The 26,992-nt window shown below is 41.2% G+C and overlaps 2 protein-coding genes across 5 annotated transcripts in view; both read right to left on the bottom strand.

The window, feature by feature from the left end:
- Nucleotides 1–178: 178 nt before the first annotated feature.
- Nucleotides 179–21,669, bottom strand: myo1f (myosin IF). 3 transcript variants are annotated; one of them, XM_084547529.1, is made up of 29 exons: nt 21,446–21,669; nt 21,175–21,321; nt 17,545–17,673; nt 15,598–15,687; nt 15,370–15,464; nt 15,183–15,270; nt 15,000–15,089; nt 14,032–14,163; nt 13,782–13,916; nt 11,812–11,944; nt 11,231–11,427; nt 11,043–11,123; nt 10,825–10,911; nt 10,590–10,676; nt 9,901–10,068; nt 9,542–9,627; nt 9,374–9,455; nt 9,182–9,288; nt 9,001–9,099; nt 8,766–8,910; nt 7,929–8,043; nt 7,667–7,836; nt 7,329–7,474; nt 5,026–5,172; nt 4,790–4,938; nt 3,678–3,740; nt 3,364–3,571; nt 1,236–1,396; nt 179–1,135 (listed from the first exon to the last, which is right to left on the bottom strand). In XM_084547529.1, the coding sequence occupies exons 2-29, from the start codon at nt 21,175–21,177 to the stop codon at nt 1,059–1,061; spliced, it is 3,270 nt and encodes a 1,089-aa protein (XP_084403655.1). In that variant the 5' UTR covers nt 21,178–21,321; nt 21,446–21,669; the 3' UTR covers nt 179–1,058. The 3 variants fall into 3 exon arrangements, with proteins under 3 accessions (XP_084403655.1, XP_084403653.1, XP_084403654.1); XM_084547527.1 differs by having other exon boundaries at nt 15,000–15,270; XM_084547528.1 differs by lacking the exon at nt 21,446–21,669 and having other exon boundaries at nt 15,000–15,270; nt 21,175–21,359.
- Nucleotides 21,670–23,145: 1,476 nt separating this feature from the next.
- The window catches only part of adamts10 (ADAM metallopeptidase with thrombospondin type 1 motif, 10), a 49,138-nt gene continuing 45,291 nt past the window's right edge, over nt 23,146–26,992 (bottom strand). For both annotated transcript variants that reach the window (XM_084547525.1, XM_084547526.1), the window contains one exon: nt 23,146–26,173. In XM_084547525.1, the coding sequence (XP_084403651.1) occupies nt 26,064–26,173 (110 nt within the window). In that variant the 3' untranslated portion in view covers nt 23,146–26,063. The remainder of the gene's footprint in view (nt 26,174–26,992) is intronic.

Below are 26,992 nucleotides of genomic sequence, written 5' to 3'. Positions count from 1 at the left end.
GGTCACCTCATTGTGAACAGAATCATCTGCTATAGGATCTCTTCTCAGCAACCAGTTTAAATGAAAAAACAAAACAAAACAAGCCATCCCAGCAGCTAAGTTATGAACTGACAGAGCAGCAATTGAAAAAACCTACATCCTACAGTACAAATGCTGGTTGAAATGTTACAAACACTAGTTTATTTCTGACTTCAGACACCATGTAATGCAGGACGTCACGTATAATGCGTTTATTTTTCTCTTCGTTTCATGTACAAAATCATGTTCTTGATTGATTGTGAGGGAATCACATCATTTTACAGAAAATCAACCACAAAATGCTGCAAAACTGAAAAAAAAAAATAAAAATAAATCAGGTGACCTTTTACTCTGTTTTGTTATTCAGAAATTTGTTACTTAACGTACTGAATACAGAGCAGTGCAAACATCTTTGAGGTAAAAATATGAAAATATATTTCTTTTTGTTTTTATCTATATATCTGAAAACTGAAACAATGATAGTGGTAAAAAAAAGAAATTAAAAATATATATATAAGAAAATATTTCTCTTCTCAATTTCTTTGATTTTATCTTAAGCAGGTTTGTTTCGGTGCAGAAATAACGGTTGCACATTCAGCATATTTTCAAACGTCTATTATTGCTTGATTTTTGCACTGTAGATAGGATCAGGCACGTAGAAACACTGTAGACACCAGGAAGCGACGCAGTATCTTTTGGTCACCTTCCTTCTATGGATTAACTGAAGCTTGGAGTCGACACAAAGGAAGGTGTTGCAGGCAAAGTCAAAGTTGCTGGGTCGCTCACAATGAGATCGTCTAACACAACAGAGATGAAACCTGAGCAGCTGTTTGCAGTTCTGTTTTAACAATCACGGCCATGACAGCGTTGTCTCCTGTGCTCTCCTCGTACAGCACGCTGCCAGACAAGTTAGTTGTGCTTCGAATGTCAGGTCCACGCTTAAAACAGCCTTTATGGATGAAGATCACAGGCGGTCTCTGTGTTTGTGGTGCTTTCAATTAATTACACAAACTTCTCAACAAACTCGGGCGGGGTCCTCATCAGATCTTTTCCACATAGTTACCAGGGAAGAGTCCTTCCCTTCCTCGAATCCTACCTGTCCACCAGCCCGTCGGATCTACGGAGAATAAGAGAAACGTATCGTTAACCATTTCCAAGTCAAACAGCTTTTTTTAATTTATTTCCTCTCCATTTTTTTCGTTCCTGCATTCACACACCTTCTTTGACGAGGTCAAACACATCATTGGCCTCGAAGCTGATCTCGTCCGTGTCCTGACCGATGTACTGATATAATGCCCGGCAGCGGGGCCCCTGTGGTCGAGGCTGCGGTTTCGGAGCAGGAGGAGGTCGCTGGCTGATGCTCCTCTTCCTCTGTTTCCTGTGACACAGAGAGAACTTGTTAAGGTCATTTGAGGCTAAATGGCCAAACAGGGAGAGTAAGGGTACACACCAAACACACACCAAAGAACTACCAACAACGAGGACCTGTGTCTGGACCAAAAAGTTTCATTGAACCACCATAAAGACTACATCCAATGGACAGCTGGAACATACACCAATCAGGCATAACATTATGACCACCTTCCTAATATTGTGTAGGTCTCCCTTGTGCCTCCAAAACAGTTGGGACTCATCAGAGAATGGACATGGGCCTTCTGAGGGTGTCCTGTGGTGTCTGGCACCAGGATGTTGTTAGTGGGGGGCCTTTGAGGGGAGGGGCCTCTGTGGATCATCCCACAGATACTTGATCAATTTGGGATCTAGTGAATTTGGAGGCCAGGTCAACACCTTGTGCTGTTCTTCATGTTTTTTTTTTAGTTGTTCCTAAAGCGTTTTTCTTTGTGTGTGTGTCTGTGTCAGGCTGCATCCTGCTGGGGATGGCTGCTGCCATCAAGGAGTGTCATTGCTATGGGGTGGGGGTGCCTGGTCTGGTCTAGGTGGGTGCTACATGTCTAAGTAACATCCACATGAATGAATGCCAGGCCCAAAAGTTTCCCAGCAGAACACTGAACTGTCACAAGATGGTCAATGTTATTCACTTCTCCTGTCAGTGGTCATAATGTTGTGGTTGATCGGTGAATGTTCTGGACCTGCATGAAAGGAAACAACTCTTCATACCAGCAGGTGACAAGAGTTTGTATTCATCATTAAAAAGGGAAAAAGGAAGAGCTACTGTTTGCTGGAAGAAGGCAAACAAACATACAGACAGGGCTGCTCTGTCCTGAATTATTCTGATAAGTTGGTCTACAATTTATTTTTTTCTGGAGGTTCATGTGAAAATACTTAAATGTTTAAATCAAATTGAAAATATCAAATGAGACGAGCCTTTTATGTGACTTTTTCAGCATCAATGTTTGTTTACTTTCATCATGTCTGGTTCTCTTCTCTGCACAGGCTCTCAATGCAAAGTCACATCCTTTAAACCACACAGCCTACTGTTTTAGGTTTGTATGACATGTAAAACACCACAAAACCACAGAACATTTTAGGGATCCTTAATCCACTTCCCCCAGGCGTTATGCAAACACCACCAGACTGACAGAGTGAGTGACTTCATGGATGCATTAAGGGAGCTCATAATGAGTGTACTACCATGAGGCTGCAGAGATTGAAGCTAAAACTGGTGTAAAGACACATTAGAGAGAGCATGGCTGAATGTAAGGAAAACTTAGAAAGCAACTGATAATCATAATGTCTGACTGTTGTTTATCTTTGTTAAAATCCTAAGTGTTAAAAATGAGAGACTGCATTGATTGTTCAAAGCGATGCAGACAGGAAACAGCCTCCCTGCACACATTTCTCTTAATCAAAAACCAGTTCTACATCTGTGACTTGCAAACTGACAATTTGATATTTAAACCCTCTGAACTTACTTAAAATTACTTAATTACTGACTGGAAATTGATGCACATTCCTTTTGCTTGTAAACACATGCAAGACCATGAATGCATTTAAGTGTCACAGTCTTAAAGTCTGTGCCATTGTCTCCATTTTCAAGCAAACACTCTCGTCTCACTCCTTTCTAAAAATAAAAAATACACTTTTTTTCCCCCCCTTAGAGCGTTGTCCAGTCCTAATGGAGTCTGGGGGTGGCATCAAGACTTTAGCGCCCTATAAACAGGTTATTCTGTCTCACTTTGGCATGCAGTTGTTTATTTGGGCCCTGTAAGCATCAGGCCTCACCCAGACAGGTCCTGACAACTCACCTGAACCTATATACACACACTGACTCATCTGCTCCACCCCCGCACACACACACACACACACACACACACACACACAATGACAACAAATGCTCCTTTCTTCTTGTTTTTTTTCCATATCACACAAACTGATCTCTCGTACCCTGACATGCCCTGGTCAGGCACGTTTAGGAAGTCCATGTTCCCCTGGTTAGGCTGGTTGTAGGCCGGGGCTCGGTTGGCTCTCTGGGAACCCAGTTTGGGGAGGGCTGCGCTGGGTGGCCTGCCCTGTTTGTGCGGGGCGGAATAGGTCATGTCTGACTGCTGGTTGTTAGGGGCTCTGGAAAACTTGGCTCCCCCGTTCTGGTGCGCTGAGGAGAGAGAAATGGAGTAAGTAAGAATGACGACAAATCAGAATTTTTTACTTAATCAAATTAAAAGGCTTCGATTACACACTGTACGACTGAGGAGACTTACCACTGCTGGACACATAATTTCTACCTCCACCACGAGACTGAGGAGCAGACTTCCTGGTTGGCTCTGATGGGAAAAAAAAGTACAGTTACAACATTTGGATACAGGAATCTATGTAGGCCTTCTGCTCTCATACCAGTCATGATATATTTAAGACAAAGGCAGCTGGACTTATTTGAGTTTTCCTGAAGACACTTCACCATCATCCAAGAGGCTTCATCAGTTGCAAATGGCCGGTGGGGAGTTTAGGATTTATTAGGAACATTTGTGCATGATGCAAACTTGAAACTCACATGACTAGGGTCAGTTAACAAAACAATACTCGCCTACAATTAGAGGGTGTTGTTCTTATTCACCCTTTTTGAGGTAGAGGTTTTCTAATGTCAGTGCTCGACTGTTTACCTTGAGATGGTCATGACGACACATAAATCTGAATGACTGCCACGTCCTAAAATTAGTTAGTTCAAGACCCAAAAGTGAGAAGAGATGTCAGCTAAAGTGTAAATTCTCACTTTTAAGTCCCCAAAATTTTCACATCTGTTATCTGTAGAGTTGTTTTGTGCTACATTTCCCTATACTACAGATACTAGTATCTGGACAAAAAATTTTAATGCTATTTTAAAGATTCCTGGTTTAAAGTGAATAGTTTAAAAACCTTGACGGTGGCCTTCACAAATTTAAATGTCCCTCCATCATCCAAGTGGCTCCTTCAGTCCTTTAGGACTGGTGGTGATTTTAGGATTTACTAGGAACATCTGCACCCTTTTTCTGTAACAAGGCATAAACGGCCAGAATCTCTCCAGACTCAGAGTGTAACTGGCTAATAAGCAGTGTCTCAGTCCACCTCCACTGTTCAGAGAGGGGTTTTCCGGTTATAGAAAGATGTCTTCATTTACTCTTCTTTCAAACCGTCTGTCTTTTCTAGCTAAAATCTGTGTATTGTTGTCCTCAAGAGTGTGTCCCTTGTCCTTCATGTGCAGGTGGACGGAGTTTACGAACACAATGAAGCAGCCACTTGGATGGCTGGTGAAACCTCTTCAAGAAAACTCAAGCAATATTTAAACGAAGTTTTTTGTTTTTCTTTTGCTCTTCTGTTTTTTGTTGTTGTAACTTACTAGAAGACTTGGGTAGACCGTCCCCTACTATGATAGAGAGGGTCTTCCCTCCAGGCTTGAGCTGGGCCAGGTCCCCTTGGCCCCTCTGGAACACCACAATTCTGGAGCCTCCTCCACCCCAGCCCTCCTTCTTGACCCTGAACTCAAGTCTTAGTACAAAAGAAAGTGCTTTAGTGGACTGTGTGTGTGTGTGTGTGTCATTTCCTATGCAAACAACATGCTGTGCATTCCTCTACCTGTCAGCGAAGGAGATTGTCAGTTTTCTCTTTGTCACGTCCTCGTAGCGTTTAGAGAGCAAACTGAGAAACTCTGTCTTGAAGTTGGACTCCAGCAGACTGTCGTACTGAGCCTCATGCAAGATGAAGAAATCGTCCTGCCGCGTACTGATAAAAAAGAAACCATTAAATGCTTTTGAACCAAGACTAAAAAAGAAAAAGGAAGTTGTGTTTGTATTTGAAACGCTGAAAGATGTCTAGTTAAAATAGCGGTGCTGAAAAAAAAGGTCATGTCTCAGTTGAGTAAAGTCCTAAAATGCAGCAGTAGATGTATTTAAATTGTTCTGCGAAGTTTAAAGAGCAGTTCCACAGTATGAAGCAACTCCATTACAAAGAAAACTGAAGTACTGACACAAGTAGTTGAGAAACTGAACTTGATTTCATTCCACCTCTGCTGACAAGAGTTGAAGTGTTGAAGTGTGATTCCTCTCTCCAGGTAGATCACTTTCTAACGTCAGCACTCTACGGTTTACCTTGTGATGGTCATAAAGACAAATCAATCTGAATGACTGCTAAGTCCTAAAATGAGTTAGTTCAAGAGCCAAAAGTGAAAAGAGATATCGGCTAAAGTTTAAATTCTAACTTTTAACATCACATCTGATGTCTGTACCGTTTTTTCGATGTCTTGTCCTATACCAGCTATGACAAGTAGGTGTAGTGGTAAAGAGTTTTTGAATATTTTCTGTGACCCTATTTGGTTTCCGGTTTCCTGTTTTTATTTTGTAAGCTCTTTCCTGTTTTGTGTCCTCTTGATTGATTGTTTGATTGGTTTCTCCTTCTGTGCTGCGCCTTCATTAGTTTCACCTGTGTCTTGTCGACCCCTCATTACCCCATGTAGTCCTGCCTTTCCCTTCATCAAGTCATCTGTTGAATAACCCGTTTGTTTCCTACTGTTCTGGCCTGTTTTTCCTAGTTCCGTCCACTTTGGTTTTCTTTTTTGATTGGAACTGTTGTTGTGCTTTTTGTTCGACATTTAGTAAGTTTTTAGTAAAGTTCTTTTGTTCCTCCACTTGTGTCCTGCGTCTGGGTCGTACCTCGCCACTTAACGTAGCAACAAGTCATTCTTAGGGCTATTTCAAAGTTCGTTCAGTAGTGTAAAAACCTCGATGAGACATCCTGCACTCGTGGCCTACGCATATTTAAATGTCCCTCCTACACGAGCAGCATGGCCGACTCAAACATGTATGAACGGTGCCTGCTCAGGTCACTGGAGGTGACCAATCAGAGCAGACTTTTCTGGAAGGGGACCAACCTGAGCTAATTTTTTTGTGCTTGTAATCGTATAAATATATGTAAAACAGATTATTGAAGAAAAAATTGATAATTGAAGAAAAGTACAAGTACCACAATGTAAAATACAACACTACATAACAAGTAATACTCCGGCGTGTGAAATTGCATTTAGGTAAAGTATTAACAGCTACTATCAGATAATTATTAATGAGATTATTAGTGTGTTTACAACATTTTACTGTATTTTTAACTTCTTTATTCTCAGTTAAAACGTTTAGTCATGTACTTCCTCAACCTTTAAGTCTGGTCTCTTCAAAGGTTGTTTCAAACTGTTCTTTCAACAAAAGCTATGTGAGCTGTTTAGAAATCAGATGTCTCTTTGGTTGAACCACTAACTACTTACATGCATCTAAAATGTGATACAGGTCCAAAACTAAACAGGCTGGGAGCCGGCGGTTTAGTTGTCATTAAATCATCCGTGGATTTAACTGTCTAGTACTCATTTACATCTATTTATCATCAGTTACAAGAGCTGTTATGATTCAAGTGTGCATTCGTCTCTGGGGTTGGGGTTAGTAAGCTCTGAATAAACGTGTCAGAAATCTTTTTCCCATTAGCGCGGTGTTGTTCGCTTTTATGAAATGTTTGTCTATTAGCTGGTAACGCATTATAAAGAGGGCCGAGTTCCGTGAATTCACAGTTTAGTAGAATGTGTCGACTTGCTATATTTACTCTCGCTGTAGCAAATGGTTCTCATGCAGTGGTTAAGATATGTAAAGCAGCATGCCAGTTCTAGCAACCTTCACCACAACATCAACCACAACTGTGCGACAACAAACCTAGTTGCAAGCTTATATTTGATCCTTTTACCGTACGTTTATCTATTCAAAGATATTGGACTGTATATTTATGCAACCTTTGGGATATGTTTATGAATTTCAGGTTACAGTTTTGCTTTAACAGTGTATTGTTGTTTTTCTATGACACATTATCACAGTCTTTAGTATCGCTTGTAAATTCAAGGCCTATACCTTAGAGAGACGCCGCTGATGCTTCCAAACTCCATCTTTCGTTTCAGCACCTCCTTTATCTGCCCTTTCTCTGGACCTTTTTTCACCTTCTCTCGACCAATCAGATAGATGCCTTTAGGGGTCAAGATCAAATCTCTCTTGATAGACTGTGGGAAAAACAGAAGTAAAAATTGTGGGTAATACCACAAAGGAGAAGAGTGGGTGACTTTGGGGAGGAAGTATGGTATGACGTCGACTTACTCATCACTGTTTTAAAGGGGAACTTTTGTCATGAATGTGTCACCGTTTTTCTCTAAAACTATCATTAATTCTCTTAAAGCACATTGCATTATAAACACCTTGAACCGGCGGTCGAACTTGTTGACCGAGTCAGCAAAGTCGACGCGCTCCCTCTTGGCCAAGAACTGTCGCAGCTCAGGCCTCTGCTCCAGCCCGAGGTAGTCTCCAACAAAGTTCCTGTTGATGCTGTTCTTCCTCCGCTCTTTCGAGTTGTACAGGATGTCTGAGGCTGAGCGACACAAGGAACAAATGCAACATTAAAAAAGAAATAGCAACTTAAAATGTACGCAAGTACAGAGAATATTTGTGTTGGTGACTTACCCTCTTCTCTCATCTGTTCATACTTTTTCCTGGCAATGAATCTTCTGTAGGCCTTTTGAATGATCCTGGCGAAAGTGTCAAACTTCCTCTCCCTCATCTCTTCAAGCAGAAACAGCTGAGGGGAATGCAGCAATTTATCATTACCTCATTCAAAAACTGCATATAGGGTGTTAATTTATTTTCTGTAATGTCTCCGCACTGCCTGTACTTTACTTGAGTATTTCAGTTATCAGTTGTCTTTGAGCACTTTTTAATCTAAAGCACACACGGAATAAAGAAAATTACCTGTCATATGATTGTTCTGTTGGCTGCCCATCAAGGACCATGATGTGCACTACAGAACAAAACCTAAACTTACACTGATCAGGCACAACATTATGACCATTGACAGGAGAAGTAAATAACACTGACCATCTTGTGACAATTCAATATTCTGCTATGAAACTTTTGGACCTGGCATTTGTGTGGATGTTACTTAGACATGTACCATCCACCTAGTGTAGACCAGGCACCCCCACCCCATAGCAATGACACTCCTTGATGGCAGCAGCCATCCCCAGCCTGACACGGGCACACACACAAACACGCTTTAGGAACAACTACAAAAAAAACAAGCTGTTAACCTGACCTCCAAATTCACTAGATCCCAAACTGATCAAGTATCTGTGGGATGATCGACAGAGGCCCCTCCCCTCAACCCATAGGACCCAAAGGTCGCCACTAACAACATTGTGTTGCCAGACATAATGTCAGGTCATAATGTTATGCCTGATCGGTGTAAGTATCATGAAATTGATTGCTGATTTCAGCACTAAAGTTTAACCCAGAGCTTTGTACCGATTCTGGGTTCTTAACGAAGACTTTGGTGCGTCCCATCTGGTACTGATCGTTGTCCATGTTGACAGACCGGAGGAGGTGAAGGACCCCCTGCTGCTCTGGACCCCTCCAGCACGGCCATGTTTCAGCTGTTAGAATGGCGTACCTGCAATCAACAAGCACACACACCGAAAGTCACACCGATAGTGTGTTTCTGATCTGCGCGGTTCTTTCAGCGTAAACACACAGGACTCACCTCATCAGAAACTTATTGAAGACCCTGCGGTACGCAAATCCAGCCCTTCGCACGCGAATGTTTTCCCGCAGTCCTAGGTATTCAACCTGATGTCTAGCCCTAAAAAAACATACCATCTTTAATCCGTGAGTGTTTCCCGTGATATGTTTTATTGTTTCTGTGTAACAGTGAGCATGCTGACCTGCTCTCCTCCCAGTCTTTTGGCCGCTTTGTCTCATTGGGTTTGATACAGCGGATATAGTGTGGAGTGCACTTCATCAGCGTGTTCACCAGATCATTTGCTTGTTTCTGTTGGAAACATCAGCAAGTGATCAATGCACAACTCTTTTCTGTGTTATGTTACAAAGTGAATCCCAAGAAAAGAAACGCTCACCTTGATCTTGGAACTAGCTGTGGTCGGTCTGCCTTTCTTGTCTGTGTTGAGGTTTTCAGGGAACAAGCTACGGATGAAGTCACTAAAGAGACAAATGGATTTTATTTTATGCACTGCATTATAGAGCAAGAAATAACTGAAAATATTAAATACGTAAGGGAGACTCACAATTCACTGCTTTGCATGAGCTCAATGAGGTCAGGGAAGAGCACATCCCGATTTCTCTCACAGAAGCCGTTGACATCATATGACACCTGTGATGATATCAGACATTGTAACGGCTATGCAAACTTTACCAAGCAGGCAAATACTATTATTAGGTCGAAAACACGGTCAAGCTTTGCCAAACAACTTTGCATTCTTACGCTCATGCCACTGTGAGTTTAATTTCTTTAGGTGCGACTAGATCAACAATGCAACAGATCTGCATTCATTAAGACTTACAGGCAGCAAAGCCAATACAAATGTAGTCATAAGCTATATGTCTGCTACAGATGGGTAAGTTTGGATTGATTTTAGGTTCCAACCTTCCCGGCATAGTGATGTATGACGAATCCGGAGTTCCAGCTGTTGAAATGTTCATGTGTTCCCACAGCACCCTGCAGCTTCTGCAGCAGAGTGCCATCTGCACCCTCTCCTTTGGCATAAATGGTTGCACACACATCATCCAGCACACTCATGACACCTGGAGGGTTCTGCAAGGAGAACATGACTTGTTAAGACTTTTACTGATTCAGGTTGATTTGAATAATTCCTCAGATTGCAGGTGAGAATTTCGCTGTTAACAAACAGTGATGTGAGTTGCAGATGAACACCACCCACAGATGTTCCAAATAAAAACCTAAAGTCTTCACTAGTCATTTAGAACTGAAGAAGCGACTTGGACTAGATGGGAAACGTCTTCAAGAAAACTCACACAAGCCCAGTTGCCTTTGTTTTAGCTTTTTAGACAACTGATGCTTCATATTTCGCAATGAAAACAAGCTCCTCCAAGCAAATATACACTACAAGCCTACAAAACAATTGAAAGAGTCATGTTTGATATTAAGCAGATACAAAAAGCACAGTATCATATCATATCGTATCAGTTTAAGTCAGAGCCTTTAGACTCGCCTTTTGCTGGATAAAAACACCAGCTTCTTTTAAAGAGTCAGTTCAACCTGATCTGTTCATAAACTCTGCATTTATTTATAGGCAGATGCAGATTTTAGCTCACCAGTTTATTTTCAATGAGGTCGCACACAATCTTGTTATTGAAGTACTCGATGGGTGTCCACTTGATGCCCTCCTGAACGTACTCTTCCTGGGGGAAAATTAGAAGGATATAGTCAAAATGAGAATGTGTTTCAAGCCTTACTCTGAATCGAAGCAAGGAACGTCACATTTTTCTTTAAAAGACAAAGCTAAAGATGAGGCAAAATGTAGAAAAACAATAAGTGTATTGTAGTTACCTGCTCAGCCTTCAGGGTGAGTTCAATGAAGATCTGTTGAAGCTTCTCATTGACAAAGTTGATACAAAACTGCTCGAAGCCATTTTTCTGCAAAAGAAGATGCAATCCATCGATGTCACAGTAAAACAGCACCACTGTTATACCATCTAAAAAAAACATTTGATATTTAAGCAGCTGCCTCTAAATGTTATGTATCTGTGAGTTGTATGATGACGAACCTTGAATATCTCAAAGCCATAAATGTCAAGAACTCCGATGCTGAATTCCTCATATGGTTTTTGGATGGCTTTGTTTATGGCCTGAAGAAGAGGGAGTCACAATAAATATACATATATATATATATATATGTAGGAAAAAAAACATTCAAATGATTTAAATTCATAAGGTAGTTATAATATTTGACTACCTCCACCAGGTAGTCGAAGACGCGTGCATAGAGAGCTTTGGCCAGGGCGTCTCTCGTGTAGGTGGCCTGCTCCTGGTTCAGGGTCACATTAATGGACTCAGACTTTCCTCCCCACTTTGAATCCATCTTCCGGCTTGTCAGTTTGTCCTGCAGGCGGTTGGGGTCGATGCCCAGAAGATAGGCAGGAAAGGCGAGCACTGGAGTAGGAAAAAAAAAATCTTACTTACATCACAAATTGGTTTGTAATAATAATGTTTAACTACAAGACTGGGCATACAGACTTGATTGGAGTGTATTATTCCATTGTACATATCCATGTAACCAAAGACGGTCTGAAATAAATTAAATAATAGCAGCTGTGGGATAGTAAAAATGTAAACACCAATTATCTGTTGGGCAGGTAATCTCCCGGTGGCAAACAAACGAGAAGATAAACAATTAGAGCTGATGTGTGTAGATTCAGTCTGCCAGGGGACTGCTATTGTCATGGTGCACTGTAATAAGATCGTGTACCTGAGGGAGACAATAGGAATGTGTGAAGAGTCCATGTTTGTCTGCATGTGTGTGTGTGTTTCACTCACAGTCTGTGCTTTCCACCTGTCCGTAGTTGCCTGCCTCTATGAAGCTGATGTTTCCCAGGTGGAGGATACCTGCGATGATCTGCAGCACCTGAGCCTGAATTTCACCTGAGATCCCGATCACCTGCATGGCCTCCTGGAGACCGCAACACAGAAGCAGACAATTCAGTTCATTTCTGTTAAATTTTATTTGTATAGTGTTGATAACAATACAAATTGCCTCAGGACACTTTACAAAACCAGGCCAGAAAGGAAGATGGAGAGAGGGACACACAGCTATTAACATGCTACACAGTAGTAGCTCACAAATGCAGTAGTAAGAGTATTAAGAGAAAAGAAATGAGGTAAGAAATTAGAGGACAAGTGCTCAGTGCTCAGTACATCATCCCACAGCAGCGAACAGCAGCAAGTGAACTTGAATCACATCCTAGCTTATCATTATATCTCTGTCAGTCCTGCATGCTGTTGCAAACTGCAATTTCCCCACTGTGGGACGAATAAAGGTTCATCTTATCTCATCTAACAGAGAGGCTCTACCTCCCATTCTGCTTTTTAAAACTCTGCGAACCACAAGTAAGCCTGCACTTTGAGATCGAGGTCATCTATTGGGATGATATGGTACTATTACGCCTTTGGGATAGGATGAAGCTAGGCCTTTAAGGACCTTGTATGCAAGGAGGAGGATTTTACATTTTGTTAAGGATTTTATGCCAGTGAAGAGAAGCTAAACTGGAGTAATATGATCTCTCTTGCTAATTCCCATCATTGCTCTTTCTGCAGCATCTAAATCAATTGGAGGCAATGCACTCCACAAACAAACATTAGAGTCACTGGAAATATGTCCGGTTTGATTATTATTATCATTGTTTAATCGTACTATACATTTTGACTCGCCATCTTCTTCTGGATGGAGATTATTAAACTTATAAAGCAAGGCTATTTTTAGTACCTAATATTATTATACGTCTAGCTAGCTCATGCTAATGCAGTTTAATACAGCCGTCTTGCAATAAATCCAAATTCCTCGAAGGTTTAAATGTTTAGTTTAACTTTTTCAGGTTAAGAAACAGCAACGCAGCACAACACATATATTTTCAATCCGGTTTTCAGTAGGTTTAACTCATATTTAGCTCTGTTTAAAACAGCCGTTTGTTAAACCGTCAAATTTTTGTTGCTATGGTTACAGTTAGCTAGGGCTAGCTTGTATCGCTAACGGTTCTAACTAATGCTAACGGCTCATCTTTAACAGAAGGTTATTCTGATTAAAGATACCGTAAACTGTTATTATAAAGACATGTTTACTGTAGCAGTTTCTTTTTTTTTTTTCTCATGTAATTTTTGCCAGAAGAAGAAGAAGAAGAAATTTAGAGTTACATCTCACGAAGGTAATACAACTGCTGTTTGGCTAGTTTAGCTAGCATACCATATAGGTAAGCTAATATTTTTTTATAGGTAATAAAATATAACTCATTTTGTTCACATGCCCCCCTTAATTGTAGAACAGTTTAGTTTAAAGTGTGAAACCGTTTTAGCAACTGTACACCTATCCATTTTATGTAGTTAGGTATTTATTTAATAAATGGCGCTATATCAAGGCCATTTGGCACAATAAAAAAAGGAAAGCTGCCATTCACTCATTTAATAACATGGCTGAAAGTTTTGTTAAACTGGCGACTAGACCTTTTTATATTCTTATGATTGATCGTATGACAGCTTGGACACCTCTAATTGGTGATTGGTTTATAATAATGTGATCAATAATAACTTAGATTGTGTATTAAACCATTATCATGAGCAGACATTACACATTAGGCTTAATGTTCACATTAATGTTCAAATATAGCCTTATTGCCACAAAACAAACCTACTATCATTTATTATTTAACCATTCAGGCATTTGTTCTAACGTTTCCTGTTATGTTATAGTATATGAGATAAAATAATAAACAGCTTTTGTTTTCCACAGTAACTACCATGGTCTCTTGGAAGTCTTTGCTGTCGTTGGTCCCATCCACCTTGTACGTCCCAGACTGGTTGAGGTAGTAATAGTAGTCTGGGGTCATGAGTCCCAGGCCCTCTTTCTGCTGAGCGTTGGCACCCTCTATCAACTGGAAAACAACAGTGCAGGTACAGGAGAAGTTGAGTTGATGAGGCATCTTTCTGTCTCTGTGTGTTTTAAAGCAGTTAATTGTGCAACTGCGACTGTGCTCATTGGCCTCTGACCTGATAGTAAATATGGAAGTTCCTCTCGCTCTCATTCTGGCTCACCACCCTCGACTTCTCCAGCAGGAAGTTAGAAATTTTGCCACCGTCTGGCTCGCCTCCTCTGCTGAACTGAATCTCAAAGTATTTCCCCTGGTCGATGCAAAAGTAAAGTTAACACTCGTGTGGTGATAGACATGCTGCATCAAATATGGTTAGCATAGTTTCAAATTACAAAGATGGACATTTGCGTTCAACTGGACACACTACAGATCTTGTCAAACTGCTAGTTGTTTGAAATGAATCAGAATTAAACTTGCTTTAAGGATGAGGCTGTTCTCCAACAATGAAGCAGTTTCTCATGTTTGCTGCATCTTCAAGGGCTGGAATACAGTTTGCATGCTGCTAAACTGCACTGAACCCCACAAATGTCCTCTGATGTTCTATCAAGCTCAACAGGAAATTTTTACAAATTGCTGTCTTAGTGTCTTGCAAGAGAATTGCACACAGCGTGCATGTGGTTTATAGGTGTGAAATTAGATAATCAAGACCCCTATGCATGAGAAAGGACAAGCGGTCCAATCAGATGTGTTTTTTTGTGTGCATTAAATCAACTCAATAGCTGAAACACTGCTTTTGTGGTGCACACTTGTATATACTCCTTGGGCCTTTGCATGTATCTGTATTTGGGTAACATAATACCCATTACACCAGCATATACACAAAATACAGCTAAGGCTGGCTGCAGTACACCCAATGTCAAAATTAGCAACATTATAGCGGCGATTGAAGAAAAGATAAAGGGGATGAGTCATCTCTAAATAATTCTAAATTTTCTGTGGTGTGATTCAGCTGAAACCTCCACCTGCTGTAGGCCTCGTTGTGTCAAATCCTCTTTATTGGATATGAACATCCATTCCTCTCCTATACTAATTAAACCTCATATATATAGCACCTATGGCAGTTGTTTAAGTAAAGATCTTACTTACAAAACGACTTGAGTTGTTGTTGCGGACGGTCTTTGCATTTCCAAAGGCTTCCAGCAGAGGATTTGACTGTAAGATGATGTCTTTTACATGCTGACATACACACAGAGGAGACACAGTGTGAGACACGTAAACATGAATAATATTTCCGTTTAAACAGACAGTTAAGTTGCAGTTCTCTTTTACCTGCACTTTTGATCCACCTCCGGACACTTTGGAAATGTAACCCATGATATATTTGGCAGCCACGGTTTTTCCAGCACCACTCTCACCGCTATGACAACACCATAAATAACAGAAACATGACAGAAAACATTACACATGGGTACATTACATGAAACTGAAACCGCTTATTAGCTGTAACTGTGATCACCTAATGATGACACACTGATTCTCCCCATCAATCATCATGTTTCTGTACATGTTATCAGTCAGGGCATAGACGTGTGGTGGATTCTCATACTGGGCCTGCAGAGTGAAACATATTTGTGGTTAGTTCGAGTTACCGAAGCACATTTATGTCGGCAGGAAGAGCCCCCTGCACCGCACACATCACAGGTTTGCAGAACTTGGTGAAAGGTTGTTGTAAAGTTTTACTCACAGCTCCTTGGTAGAGTTCGATCTCTCTGTCAGTGAAATAGGGCATCTGCTTGAACGGGTTGACTGATATCAATACAGGGCCGATGTAAGTCTGAGCATTGTAGTTAAGCTTGACAATAGCATATAATATGTTTTACTGAATTCTTTAAATACGTTTAATACAACATTTTGAATTTATATACTTGGCAGCACACATTGTAGTTGGAAAAAATAACACAGTGTCTATGTAATGGCAACAGCACAAATTTCTGTTCTGCTTCTAACTCTAAGTGACAAACAACTAAGCTAATACATTATATATTTCTAATTTTGGCCACCTGAAAATAGAGCTGAGAGAGCAAAGTTAACACCAACGCATCTGAAAACATCCTCTTCTCATCAGCACCAGAACAGAGCTGAACCACACCATCGACTTCTGTCACGTAATAAATTTAGTCAATCAAACCGATACAACATCTGACAGTAATTAAGCTCTCATCGTTGTGTTGTGCGATAGATTTTAACACACCACGCCAACAGAGCGTTAACTTAGTCCCAGCTAATTGTTTTCCGAGCATTTCCAGAAAAATGTGAAGCGTTCCGATTGCCTGCGTGCATAATGTATGTTGTTTAACTAGCTATTTCGCTCTTTTGATCACATAACCTGCCCAGTCTTCATGGCTTACAGTTATCCACTTTTAAATGCAACCATTTTGCAGCTTACTCACTGTGGTAGAAGCACTGTTGTCACTACTGCTGTTTATGCCACTATGCTCTTGTTCTTGTTCCTTTTTAAACTCTCATGTAAAATGCATCATCTATATCTTGTACCCGTATCGCGATTAGTTTGTATATGTACGCTTCAGTCGGCTGTTATGTTTATCTCGTTCCTCCTGCTGCTCTCTTCTCTCTTTTTCTGTCTTTACCCGGCCGGCCTCAAGCAGATGGCTCCTTCCATATGAGCTTTAGGTTCTGCTCAAGGTTTCTTCTTGTTAAAAGGGAGTTTTTTTTTTTTTTCTTGCCACCATCGCCATAGTGCTTGTTCTGGGGATCTCAGGCCTCGCTTCAAGAGACAATTCGGATTGTTATTTGACGCTATATACATAAAGCTGAACTGAATTTGAATTAAAGAAGCGCATCACCAACATTACAGTTCACTCTGAGGTTGATAAATGAAGCCTATCCCAGCTGTCGGGAGGCGGAGTACTCCCAGAGAGACAGACAACCATTGACACTCACACCTACGACCAATTTAGAATCACCAATGAACCTAACCAGCATGTCTTGGGACAGTAGGAGGAAGCTGGAGTACCTGGAGAGCACATGCAAACTCTGGACCTTCCTGCTGTGAACCACCACCACACCACTGTTCAGCCCAGTTGTGGCCATTATGGAGATTAAACAGTTAATATATACTTCCTAATTAAACTAGCAAGATAACTACATGAAATGTCCTGCCAACTAATGACTATTCATTATTAGTTGGCAATTTTAAATCCTTAAATCAAATATAAATATGGTGTAATCATGATTTTGCACGAGGTCACTTTTTTGTGGATTAAATGAGAACATTTTCTTTGCAGTCTAAATATGGGTCTAAAAGTTCAGCTGTGCTCAAGATAGACGGAAGTGAGCTGTTGAGTCAGACGGCGAATGCAGAAGAGGAAGAGTGGATTTCTTTTATTTATGCCCATATATGTTTTGCTTGATTGTTTGCGCGTTTCTGTTTTGATCAGCACGCTCTGGTGTGTTGGTGGAGGTGGGGAATGAGGTAAGAGGATATGGGAGTTTGTGAAACAGAGACTGCGTAAGGAAATGTGTTTGATTTTTGTAAAATGTTTGACCTACACTATACCTAAAATTAGGATGAACTTTGGTTTTTCTATGATAACATTCTACACAATATTGGACACACAATGTTTAGACTTCCTGTCCCGCAGTGAATGTGACTAAAAGCCTTTTAGGATACAAAGATGTAGTCGTCCATATATCTCTTCTTGAGATTGTCTACGATGGCGTCCTCTGTGATCTTGGACAGCAGGACCATGTCGTCCACGCCGCTTTGCTTCACATTTTGACTCTGCCAGTGGTACTTCGCCTGAATCACAGAGCAAGAGAAAGACAGATTTCATTTACCATTACTGTGTTGTAAATAGGGACATTCCATCCATTTTACACAAGTTCAGTTTCCTCATCGCAGAGAGTAAAGGAACCATGTAAAAAAAAGACGTATAAAGTCTTCTGCTGCTCGTGTGGGAGGTCGTCTCAGGCAGAATGCATGGTTTGTGAACTGGAGTTTAAAGGATGAAGGTGCTGCAGAGATGGATTATGGGATTATGTAGACTCCAGTGTTTGGAATCTGGCAGTTGTGTTTTGGAATCTGTATGCAAGAGGTTGTGCTGACATGTTGCACACTGTTTAAAGGGAAAGAGAGAAAATAAAAAAAACAACCCTAAAACAAAGACGGGACAGGAAAAAGAAAACAAAGAGTTAAATGGAAGGAAAAGACCCTAAAAAGGCAAATGAAACAAAGAAAACTGAGGGCCGTAAGATAACGTTTCCCAGTGAAGCAGATCAACGACAACAGACAGGTTTGGCAACTGTAAAAACCTTTTTCGAGAACATAACCCACTGTGGTCGCCATTACAGGAAGCTGGGGCTCGTTGCCAAGCAACTGGTCACAGATGAGCTGAGCTCATTTTCTAACTTGGACATTTAACGAAACTTCTTTTAACGCAGAGAGCACCGGATGATGAGCAACATAGCAATGAACCAACAACAGCTGCTTTAATTTTATCAATGGTTGTTAAGATGTGAATGATTCTATAATTAAGTGGTAGTTGTTCTTCTTGTTGCACTAATGATAGTTTTCCAGGCTGGACTGTTTTAAACGCCTCTCTTAGATGGTAGTGAGGTGAACTTGTCTCCTGTATCTTTGGTTTTCCCTAAAAGACGCTGGTCTGTTTGATGTGTGAAGCTTTACACGTCTTGCCGCTGGCAGAGTGGTTGTGCTGTGGTCTGAGACATCGACCTAAATTTACTACACTTCATATGTAGACGCTTCCCGGTGCGCCTCACACGCCGCGTGTCAGACCGACAGCCACCAGAGGACGAACAATTATCACAACCATCACCTTGAAACGGAAACAGCTGCATCTGTAAATTGGACATAAACATGTCTGATTTACAGATGCAGCTGTTTGATGTTATTTCTCTTTTTTTTTTCTTCTTATGTAAGTTATATTCTACCAAATGATCAAATATGTTCACAGTCTCGTTGTAAATTATATAAATTGTGACAGACCACTCAATAGAAATGCCTTTTGTGCAGCCAGGCTTTGTAAAAAAGAAAAAAAAACTCAGTGAGCAGCTTAGAGTTCCTGGAATTTCCAAAGATGTCAAAACACGACAAAATTACAAGGAACTGTGAACAGAAATAGATGGGTTCAGTGTCGTCTTATGTAGATACACGATGCACAGAGCGGCGTTCGGTCTGCATGTTGTTTCTAAATTTAAATATCCTTGAGGGGAAATTCAGACAAGAGTCACAGGTTTAAATCGAACTAAACTAAACTAAACTAAAGACAGTTTCTTCTGTCTGCTCTCCAGGGTTAGGGTTAACAAGCAGGGTTTTACAGGGTTTTACAAACAAATCAGTTAAAAGAAGTCATTCCAAAAGAGGTAGAAGATGTCCTTACGTTGCCTTTAGTTCTAAACTATCTTAAAAATATTAAGACACATTTGACCTGTGCTGATTATTTAAAGCAGCAGGACCTCTATCTAGATCCAGATTCAGTGTGATGGAGGAACATGTCACTCAGTGAAGCAACATTTAGCTTGTTGGACTGTTGCGTGTGAAAAAGGTGTGCTCCTAGAGATGTGAGACTGTGGTTACTTTGGTATCGAACAAAATTGGGAGTTGAGTCATGAGATGAAAATGAATCACTGTGTCGCTAGCTGATTACAACGGATAGATTTATTGTCTGTCTAATGTCGTGAGTGTGAAGTATGTGTTAAGACAGAAAGCAGCACTTCTGAGCGCCGGATCAGTTTCATTCAGCTGTAAGCTCGCTAGCATCCGAGGTATAAAATCTGATCGCTGGCGTCAAATCAAAAGGATAATAATAAAAGCAGTTTTTAATCAGAGCGCGGCGATGATAAATACCGGCCCTCTGGATTTGAAACTGTCCAGGAACAGCCTCTGTGTTGAAATGAATACGCTACCTCAATGACTTCTCTACTTAAATTTCTCAGACAAACCCTGTGTCTGCATTAGGTGGAGACGCAGGGTTTGTCTGTCTCTCATCGTCTTCATCGACTCGTCTGTGTATCGTTACTGTGAGTCCATAAACAAAACGTTAAATATGGGAGAAGATACGATAGAACACATTTTAAAAAACTGTTTCTCGTTATTGGGAAACACTTACACATTGATTACTAGAGAGAATTTGCTGTTGAGTTAAAAATGCAAATATCTGATGCACCGAGAACCACAGACAAAATGCCAGTCACCTGCTACTCTGTGGTTTTCTCACATCACAAAACCTGAGACCATACACAAACTCTTGTGCAGAGTTGTTGAAAGAAAAAAAAGAAAAAGAAACTGACCCTATAACACTTGTCTCACATCTAAGGTGTTATTTCTGCCAGACGGCGCCTTTGTATGTCAGATATATTTAAGCATGAGACAGGTTTTTAAGAGCAGTCTGCATGGGCCTCTTATTTGAGACTTTTATTTTGAAAGGATAATAGCTAAATGATTACACAGGCTGAGGGGTAAACACAAAGCGGTGAAAACACTGACGCAGAACTACATTTATCCGCATTATCTACACTATGCCACATGTTAGGGATTAAACAATAAGACAATGAGTGATTTGGATGTGTGAGCACCAGTCAGCGAGGAGGAGGAAGTGTGGTAACAGAAACTACAGTCCTCTCCTGTAGTCCACTTCCCCTCTCACACCTCATCGCTCTTGTGAAACCTAGGCTAAACCCTGTACATGCTACCGGTTCCTGCAGCTTCCCCTCAAAGTGCACCAGACTTAAACTAAAGATAAAAATGTTGACTTTCAACCAAAAATCATTCTTTTTTTTTTTTTTACTGGTTATTGAGGTGTTAAAAAACATTTTAGCCGCATTTCTTGTTCTATATCCACAGTACATCTCCGTTTTCTGACTTTACATGAGCTCCAAACCAGATTTTTATTCTCTGGCGAGTAAGTATTGATTTTCTGATTTGACACTCAGTTCACAGCAGTGAATTAAGTCAGTGTGTTTTGCTGCAAGTCTCACAAAAAAAAAAAAAGAAACAGTTTGTCCTGAAAAAGAGGAAACTCAGCTTCTGTGAAGAAGCGGCATTTCCCTGTAGGTGGACCTTTTAAGATAAGCTATCACATCTCTTATCAGAACTTACCGTAATGCACAAATACCCTTATTCGGCTTGTAAGAAAGGAAACTGCCATGACATGACATGAGACTAAATTCACTAAGAGATGCTCTCACATATGCACATTCAAAGTCTGAGAAAACCTCAGCAAGCTGGCAGCGACACACATGTTACTGGAGCTCAGAGCAAAGGAAAGGTGTGGTACTTTACCATTGTTCCTGTGGGCCTCCCCTCCTCAGGCGTTCACTTCCCAGAGAGTGTAAGTGTGTGTCTGTGTGTGTGTGCTGTTAAAATCCACAGGTTGACCTCCTCAGACTTCAGCCATCACGCAGAGGGACAGTCAGAGCCAGCAGCAACCTACAAGACATCCACTGCAACATTCAAAACCAAACTACTTCCTCATACTCCCACCGACACTGTGTGAAACAAGAACTGCTCTAAGATCACACACACACACACACACATCGATGCACAAACTCACCACGCAAAGCAGAGCTGTTACTTCTGTATTTTTCTCATATTTTGAGAGACGGAGAGAATGAGGCAATGAATGACCGAACTGGGTGATGACAGTGTTTGCCGATAGCCTGCTGAGGTGAACAGCACAATTTGTCAATCCAATTCATGCGCCACACTGCAGGCGAGCGTTGACAGCAGCAGCCACGGAAGGAATAATTATCTTCAACCTGTTGCCAAATGATGGTGTTTCAGTTCGGCTCCACCCAAGGCTGTGGTTGCTTCACGCCGTGTTTGTGTTGTGAGAGAGGCTGCTGCTTCCAACGCCCATAATAACCGATGGGTTCAGACAGAGTGTACGGGAGTGAGTGTGTGTGACGAGGTGTCAAACTGTTCTGTTTTTGGTTCATGTGAAGCAGCTCAATGTGAGTCTGATCTCATACATGCATGGGTGGGATGGAAGGAGAGAGATGTGTCGTAGGGAGTTATCATTCTCATTTTGTTCTTTTTTTTGGTGCCCTTTTAAGTCTTATCTTATTTTGGTCATCATTTTACATCCGCTGCATCTTCATTTTTGGCAGCGGCCACGCCATGCGGGACTTCTGGTCAGATAGTCTTGAGCTTCCCCCAGACCAGGGGTGTCAAACATACGGCCTCGGGGCCAAAGCCACTTCGACAGAGGGTCCAGGCTGGGCTGCAGCATGCATGAATGCAATGTGCAAAAATTACATAGAAGACATTAACTGCAATTTGCCCGTTGTTTTAGTTAGAGAAGCAGACAGAACACGGTCAAAGAGGTGGAGTCTGAGTCGAGGTAGGTGACGTCTAGCAACCTGAGGGGACGCCCGTTTGTCACTCAAAGCAATCACTTCCTTAATTGTGCACAAGCCGTGATATAATTTAAACTGCTGACTTGTTTTCCCAAACATGTTTATTTCTGTAATCTTGGGCTTTTTTGGAGCCAGCCTCAAGTGGCCATTTGAGGAACTGCGTCTGTTTTGAGTTTCATTTTTTGACCTTAGACGTTGTCGCGTGATGGAAAAAACAGTGTGAACTCATTCTCAGTGTCTTTTCAACAAAATGTCTCAACAGTCATAAGATAGTTTGCAGTGGATCTACACAATGTTGTAGCCTACATGAGCATTTAACGCCAGTTGTTAGCTAGTCAACAGTTTGTCGGTTTCCTTCCAACGGCAGCGGTTACGCAGCTCATGTTATAGTTGAAGGTATTAAAAGTTGAACAATCGCTAAATCCACCGCTGAGTCATCTGTGTCACCACGACATGCGATTACATTTGTGGGGAGATGCTCGTCAGTTCTACAGATCTACGTCATATTTATAATGTAGATCCGATGCAGATGCTTAAATCTGGCTTCGAGGTGAAAGCTCACAGTAACAGTGTTTAGTTTAACAGCTATTTGGGAAGCCAATGTTTGGGGAGCTAAATTTGAACATATTAAGTTAACAAAGCCACAGCACAACGTCAAATCTTATCCAACATGAAACAAGATCCCGGCGATGACCAAATTCTCAGCTGCATTTAGATGAAAGGAAGAAGTTTTTGCTCAGTCAGGTCCAGAAATAGACAGAAGCTTAGACCATCACGATGATCTAAGCTTCTGTCTAGAGGTTGATATTTTTAGTTTTTATCACCGATACAAATAAATCTTAAATCCCATTTCTTAAAATCAACGATGAATCATGTTTAAACAATTTTAATATTTTCTTTTAAAAAGACGTACATGAGGGACAGATGAATTCATCTCCGATAGTATTGAACAATATACAGTACATGTCATGTTACAATTAGCATGTGAAAAACAACAGATACCGGTACTGTCCCTCCTCTTTACTCATCGTCGGAACAAAACTGCCTTCCAGACACCGATTTACACCTGGTGTTAACATGTCCAGACAAATTACCTAGATGAGGGCAAACGCAGGTCGACTCAAAGTGTAAATGAACGCAGACTCACACTGTGATCGGATCTCAGCAGGTGTAAAGGTGTAGTCCGTCTGCCAGCAAGTTGAAAGATCACCAAAATCAAGCAAGTCCGTGTATCGCCACAGGTAGCAGCAGAAGTAAGTGAGTAATAAACTAATTACATCTGTGACACCAAAATGTTTTTTTTTATATTGCGACCCGATCACAGTGAATAACAAGAACATGTCAGGTGTAAATAGGCCTGAATTAGGACTACTTCTTCTTTGATTGTAAATGTTACTGATCCTATTACTACCTTTTCAGCCTTGCCTTGATAAACCCCACCTATGAGTTAGCTGTACGCTTGGGTAGCATACTACTGAATGCACTAACTATAACTGAACTTAATGAGTCTGTCAACAGAAGGATTGATTTTTGAGAATTTGTGCACAATTTGGTGTCTTCCCAAACCAAAGTGTATGTTTAAAACTTCCAAAATGGGTTCATTTTATAACAAGCCAATCATCAGAGCTCTTAGAAATACCAGTATCCTAAAATATTATTCGTGAGCTGCGTTTCTGAGCTTCGAGCTGAGATAGTAAATTAAATTATGGAGAAATGAACAGTGGAGGGCTGTTATGGTTGAGCAGCTGCACTCGTACGTACGTGCACCTCAGGTCAGCTCTGCAGGTTGATATTTTTTACGAAAAGGCTCACGTGGATTTCTAAATAATGAGAAATGACAAAAACAGTGAAAGAATAGCACCTTTCCAAACCAAAGCACCATGGAAATCAGAAAAAAAAAAAAAAAAAAAGGAACATCGTAGCTAATCCTCATGAAGAAGAACCGTGGCTTCCTCTCGTTATAGTTAAACCATGTGACATTTAGTGTTACACAGAGCTGCTGTCAGCCGTGATCAGTGTAAATGTCACACCAGATTTCAGAGCACAGTGGACAACGCAGCGATGCCGTCAGACCTGATGACTGATCTCTGAGCCTCTGCGGCAGCATTTCTAAAATTACTCTACAGGATGGACAAACAGCTGAAACAGCGTCTTTAAAAATGTGTCAATAAAACTTACGTCAGGTGATTTGTTTCCTATCCAGTAGCCGGAGAACTGACTTAAGAAAGAAAAAGAGCTGACATGGATTCACACATGAAGGAACTACACTGATCAGGCAAAACATTGTGACCACCTTCTCTAATATTGTGTAGGTCTCCCTTGTGCCTCCACCATCAGAGAATCGGCCTTCTGAGGGTGTCCTGTGGTGTCTGGCAACAGCGGGGGGCCTTTGGGTCCTATATGTTGAAGGGAGGGGCCTGTGTGGATCATCCCACAGATTAGTTTGGGATCTAGTGAATTTGGAGGCCAGGTCAACACCTTGTGCTGTTCTTCATGTTTTGTTGAGTTGTTCTTAAAGCGTTTTAGTGTGTGTGTCTGTGTCAGGCTGCATCCTGCTGAAAATGGTGACGAAAATGATTTACGATTGTCACATAAGTTTAAATTAGGTCAAAACCCGACACTATACGTGTGTGTGTGTGTGTGTGTGTGTGTGTAAATCCATCCTCAGATTAACACGGCTATAAAACGCTTCTTGGAAGCGGTGTGGTTGGAGGTCTGAACTCAGCATCACTAGGCATGGTCCTGCTGGCAGGGCTGACACGCTGTGGCTCACTGTGATCTAAATTTGTATTCGCAGTATGAGTAACTTGTTCAACGTGTGATAAAAAAAAAAAAAAAAAAAAAAGTTTGCACTAATGACTCCTTTTTGAAGACTTTATGCACAAGCTGCCACAGTCTGCAGCCACGACACAATACGACATCCTGTAATCTGAAATCCTGGTGACTCAACACTGGCTTCGCTCACAAGTGTCTCTGTGTTACTGCAGAGGTGGTAACATTTAATCTGACTAACCTAAATGGCAAGACTGTGGCATAATTTTCTGCAGTGACGCACACATAGTCTCCATAGAGACATCGAGTCAAATCACACAAAACATAAAAGACACGAGTCCTCCGACTGCTGACTCTTTGTGCAAATCGAACTCTGCTTCAGCTGAAGAACAGCGAGGACTCGATGAATACGTTGATACGGAACAAAGCAATAACATATAACAACGTGGTCAAGTAACAGCTATCAGATAACGTAGAAACAAATCATTTCGTAATATAAGAAATTCCTTTTGTGGGAAATGATATCTGGAAAATCACCGTCTTTAAAAGAGTGGATTTTTTTTAAAAATTCGTAACTACACAAAACGAGCCTGTTAGCGAACAGGTTTAGGAGATCAGGCTAAACTTTTAGGCCACTCAATCAAAGACAAGTGGAGCTCAGGATATCTGTGACCAGTCCTGTAGCCAAAGTGAAATATAGTAGCACCAAATTATTACAAAAAAAAGGGAAAGATTAGAGAGACAGAGAGAGAGATATCATCCTAAAGTCCCTCTCTCTGTCTCTCCAGGTTTCAGCAGCCCTCCCTCCAGTGGAATGTGTAAAAAAAAAAACAGCTCGGCCCGGAGATACGTCTGAACCAGCGTCCCTCCGAACGGTCACAGGACCAGGCGTCCGCACGACAGCGTCCCAAGTTAGACGCCACACTCCTCTGACAGAGGCAGGGCGAGGGCTGCTGCTCACGAGGCTCAGCGGGAGGGAGTCGGGCTTACTGTGAGAGAGTACAGGACCCAAAGATGTGGATGCTGTGAGTTTTCGCGGTGTCAGTGTCCCTGGCAGGTCTTGCAGCACATTTGTCTGAAATATGGCCGGCTGCAGAACTTGAACCTGAGCACAAGGGGGCAGTAGGCCACAGTGTTCACATCTTTACACTCTGTGAAGGAGACAAACACAGGAAGGAACAGCTTCATCAGTGTACACATCAGTTTTTATGTTATCACCATTACTTCACCAATATTTTGTTATCACATGCTAGTGCTATACCCCGTTGAGTCCGGAGTTAGCTGTTATCATCATCCGGGGTCTACACCCCGGATGATGATAACGGCTAACCTGGATGATGTTGTCTGGCATAAAATACGATCGTTTACTCATATTTTAAGGTCCAAGTTGTAAAAAACAGTAGTTCCCCTTTAATCATCTTACAGTTTTTTCCAGTTGCTAACACACTAAAATGACATGGATAGCACAAATATTTAAACTGACACATAGGAAGCAAAACCTCATCTCAAATCTCCAAAACTTTAAACACATTTTCTGCTTTACACACTTTTTGCAATTCGAAATGGCACTTTTTAAGTGTACTGAACGCGGTTCTCTGCATAAGACACAACAATCTGACATAAAGTCACATGTTTGTGATTTGAAAACACTGCCATTTAAAATGACGCACTACATGAGCTCATTGGCCACTATATGTGCTACCTGGCCAAATAGGTGTTATGTAATTGTTAACACTTCAATCAGGAAGTAAGCAATAAAAGACCACAGGTGAGCATCTTTTCTGCTTTTACAACAACAATGGAAGACATTGCTGAGAGAGGAAGAGGGAGGGTGAGAATGTGACGTGGACGAGGCGTTGTGGTCAGACCCAGCTGTCCAGCAAGATGCTGTCTAATTATTTTGCTTTCCTCTTTATTTATTTATTTATTTATTTATTTATTTTTATCTGCACATTTTTTCTGCACATTGT

Source organism: Chelon labrosus (genome assembly GCF_963514085.1).
Source record: "Chelon labrosus genome assembly, chromosome: 7".
Lineage (NCBI taxonomy): Eukaryota > Metazoa > Chordata > Actinopteri > Mugiliformes > Mugilidae > Chelon > Chelon labrosus.
This window is presented reverse-complemented; position numbering and strand designations above follow the sequence as displayed.

Excerpts from the sequence above, each read along its gene's own strand:
- myo1f (XM_084547527.1), bottom strand. Across the intron at positions 8,911-9,000 it reads TTCAATAAGTTTCTGATGAG|GTACGCCATTCTAACAGCTG; the intron begins GTGAGTCCTGTG and ends TGTTGATTGCAG. Across the intron at positions 3,741-4,789 it reads CGGTCTACCCAAGTCTTCTA|AGCCAACCAGGAAGTCTGCT; the intron begins GTAAGTTACAAC and ends TTTTCCCATCAG.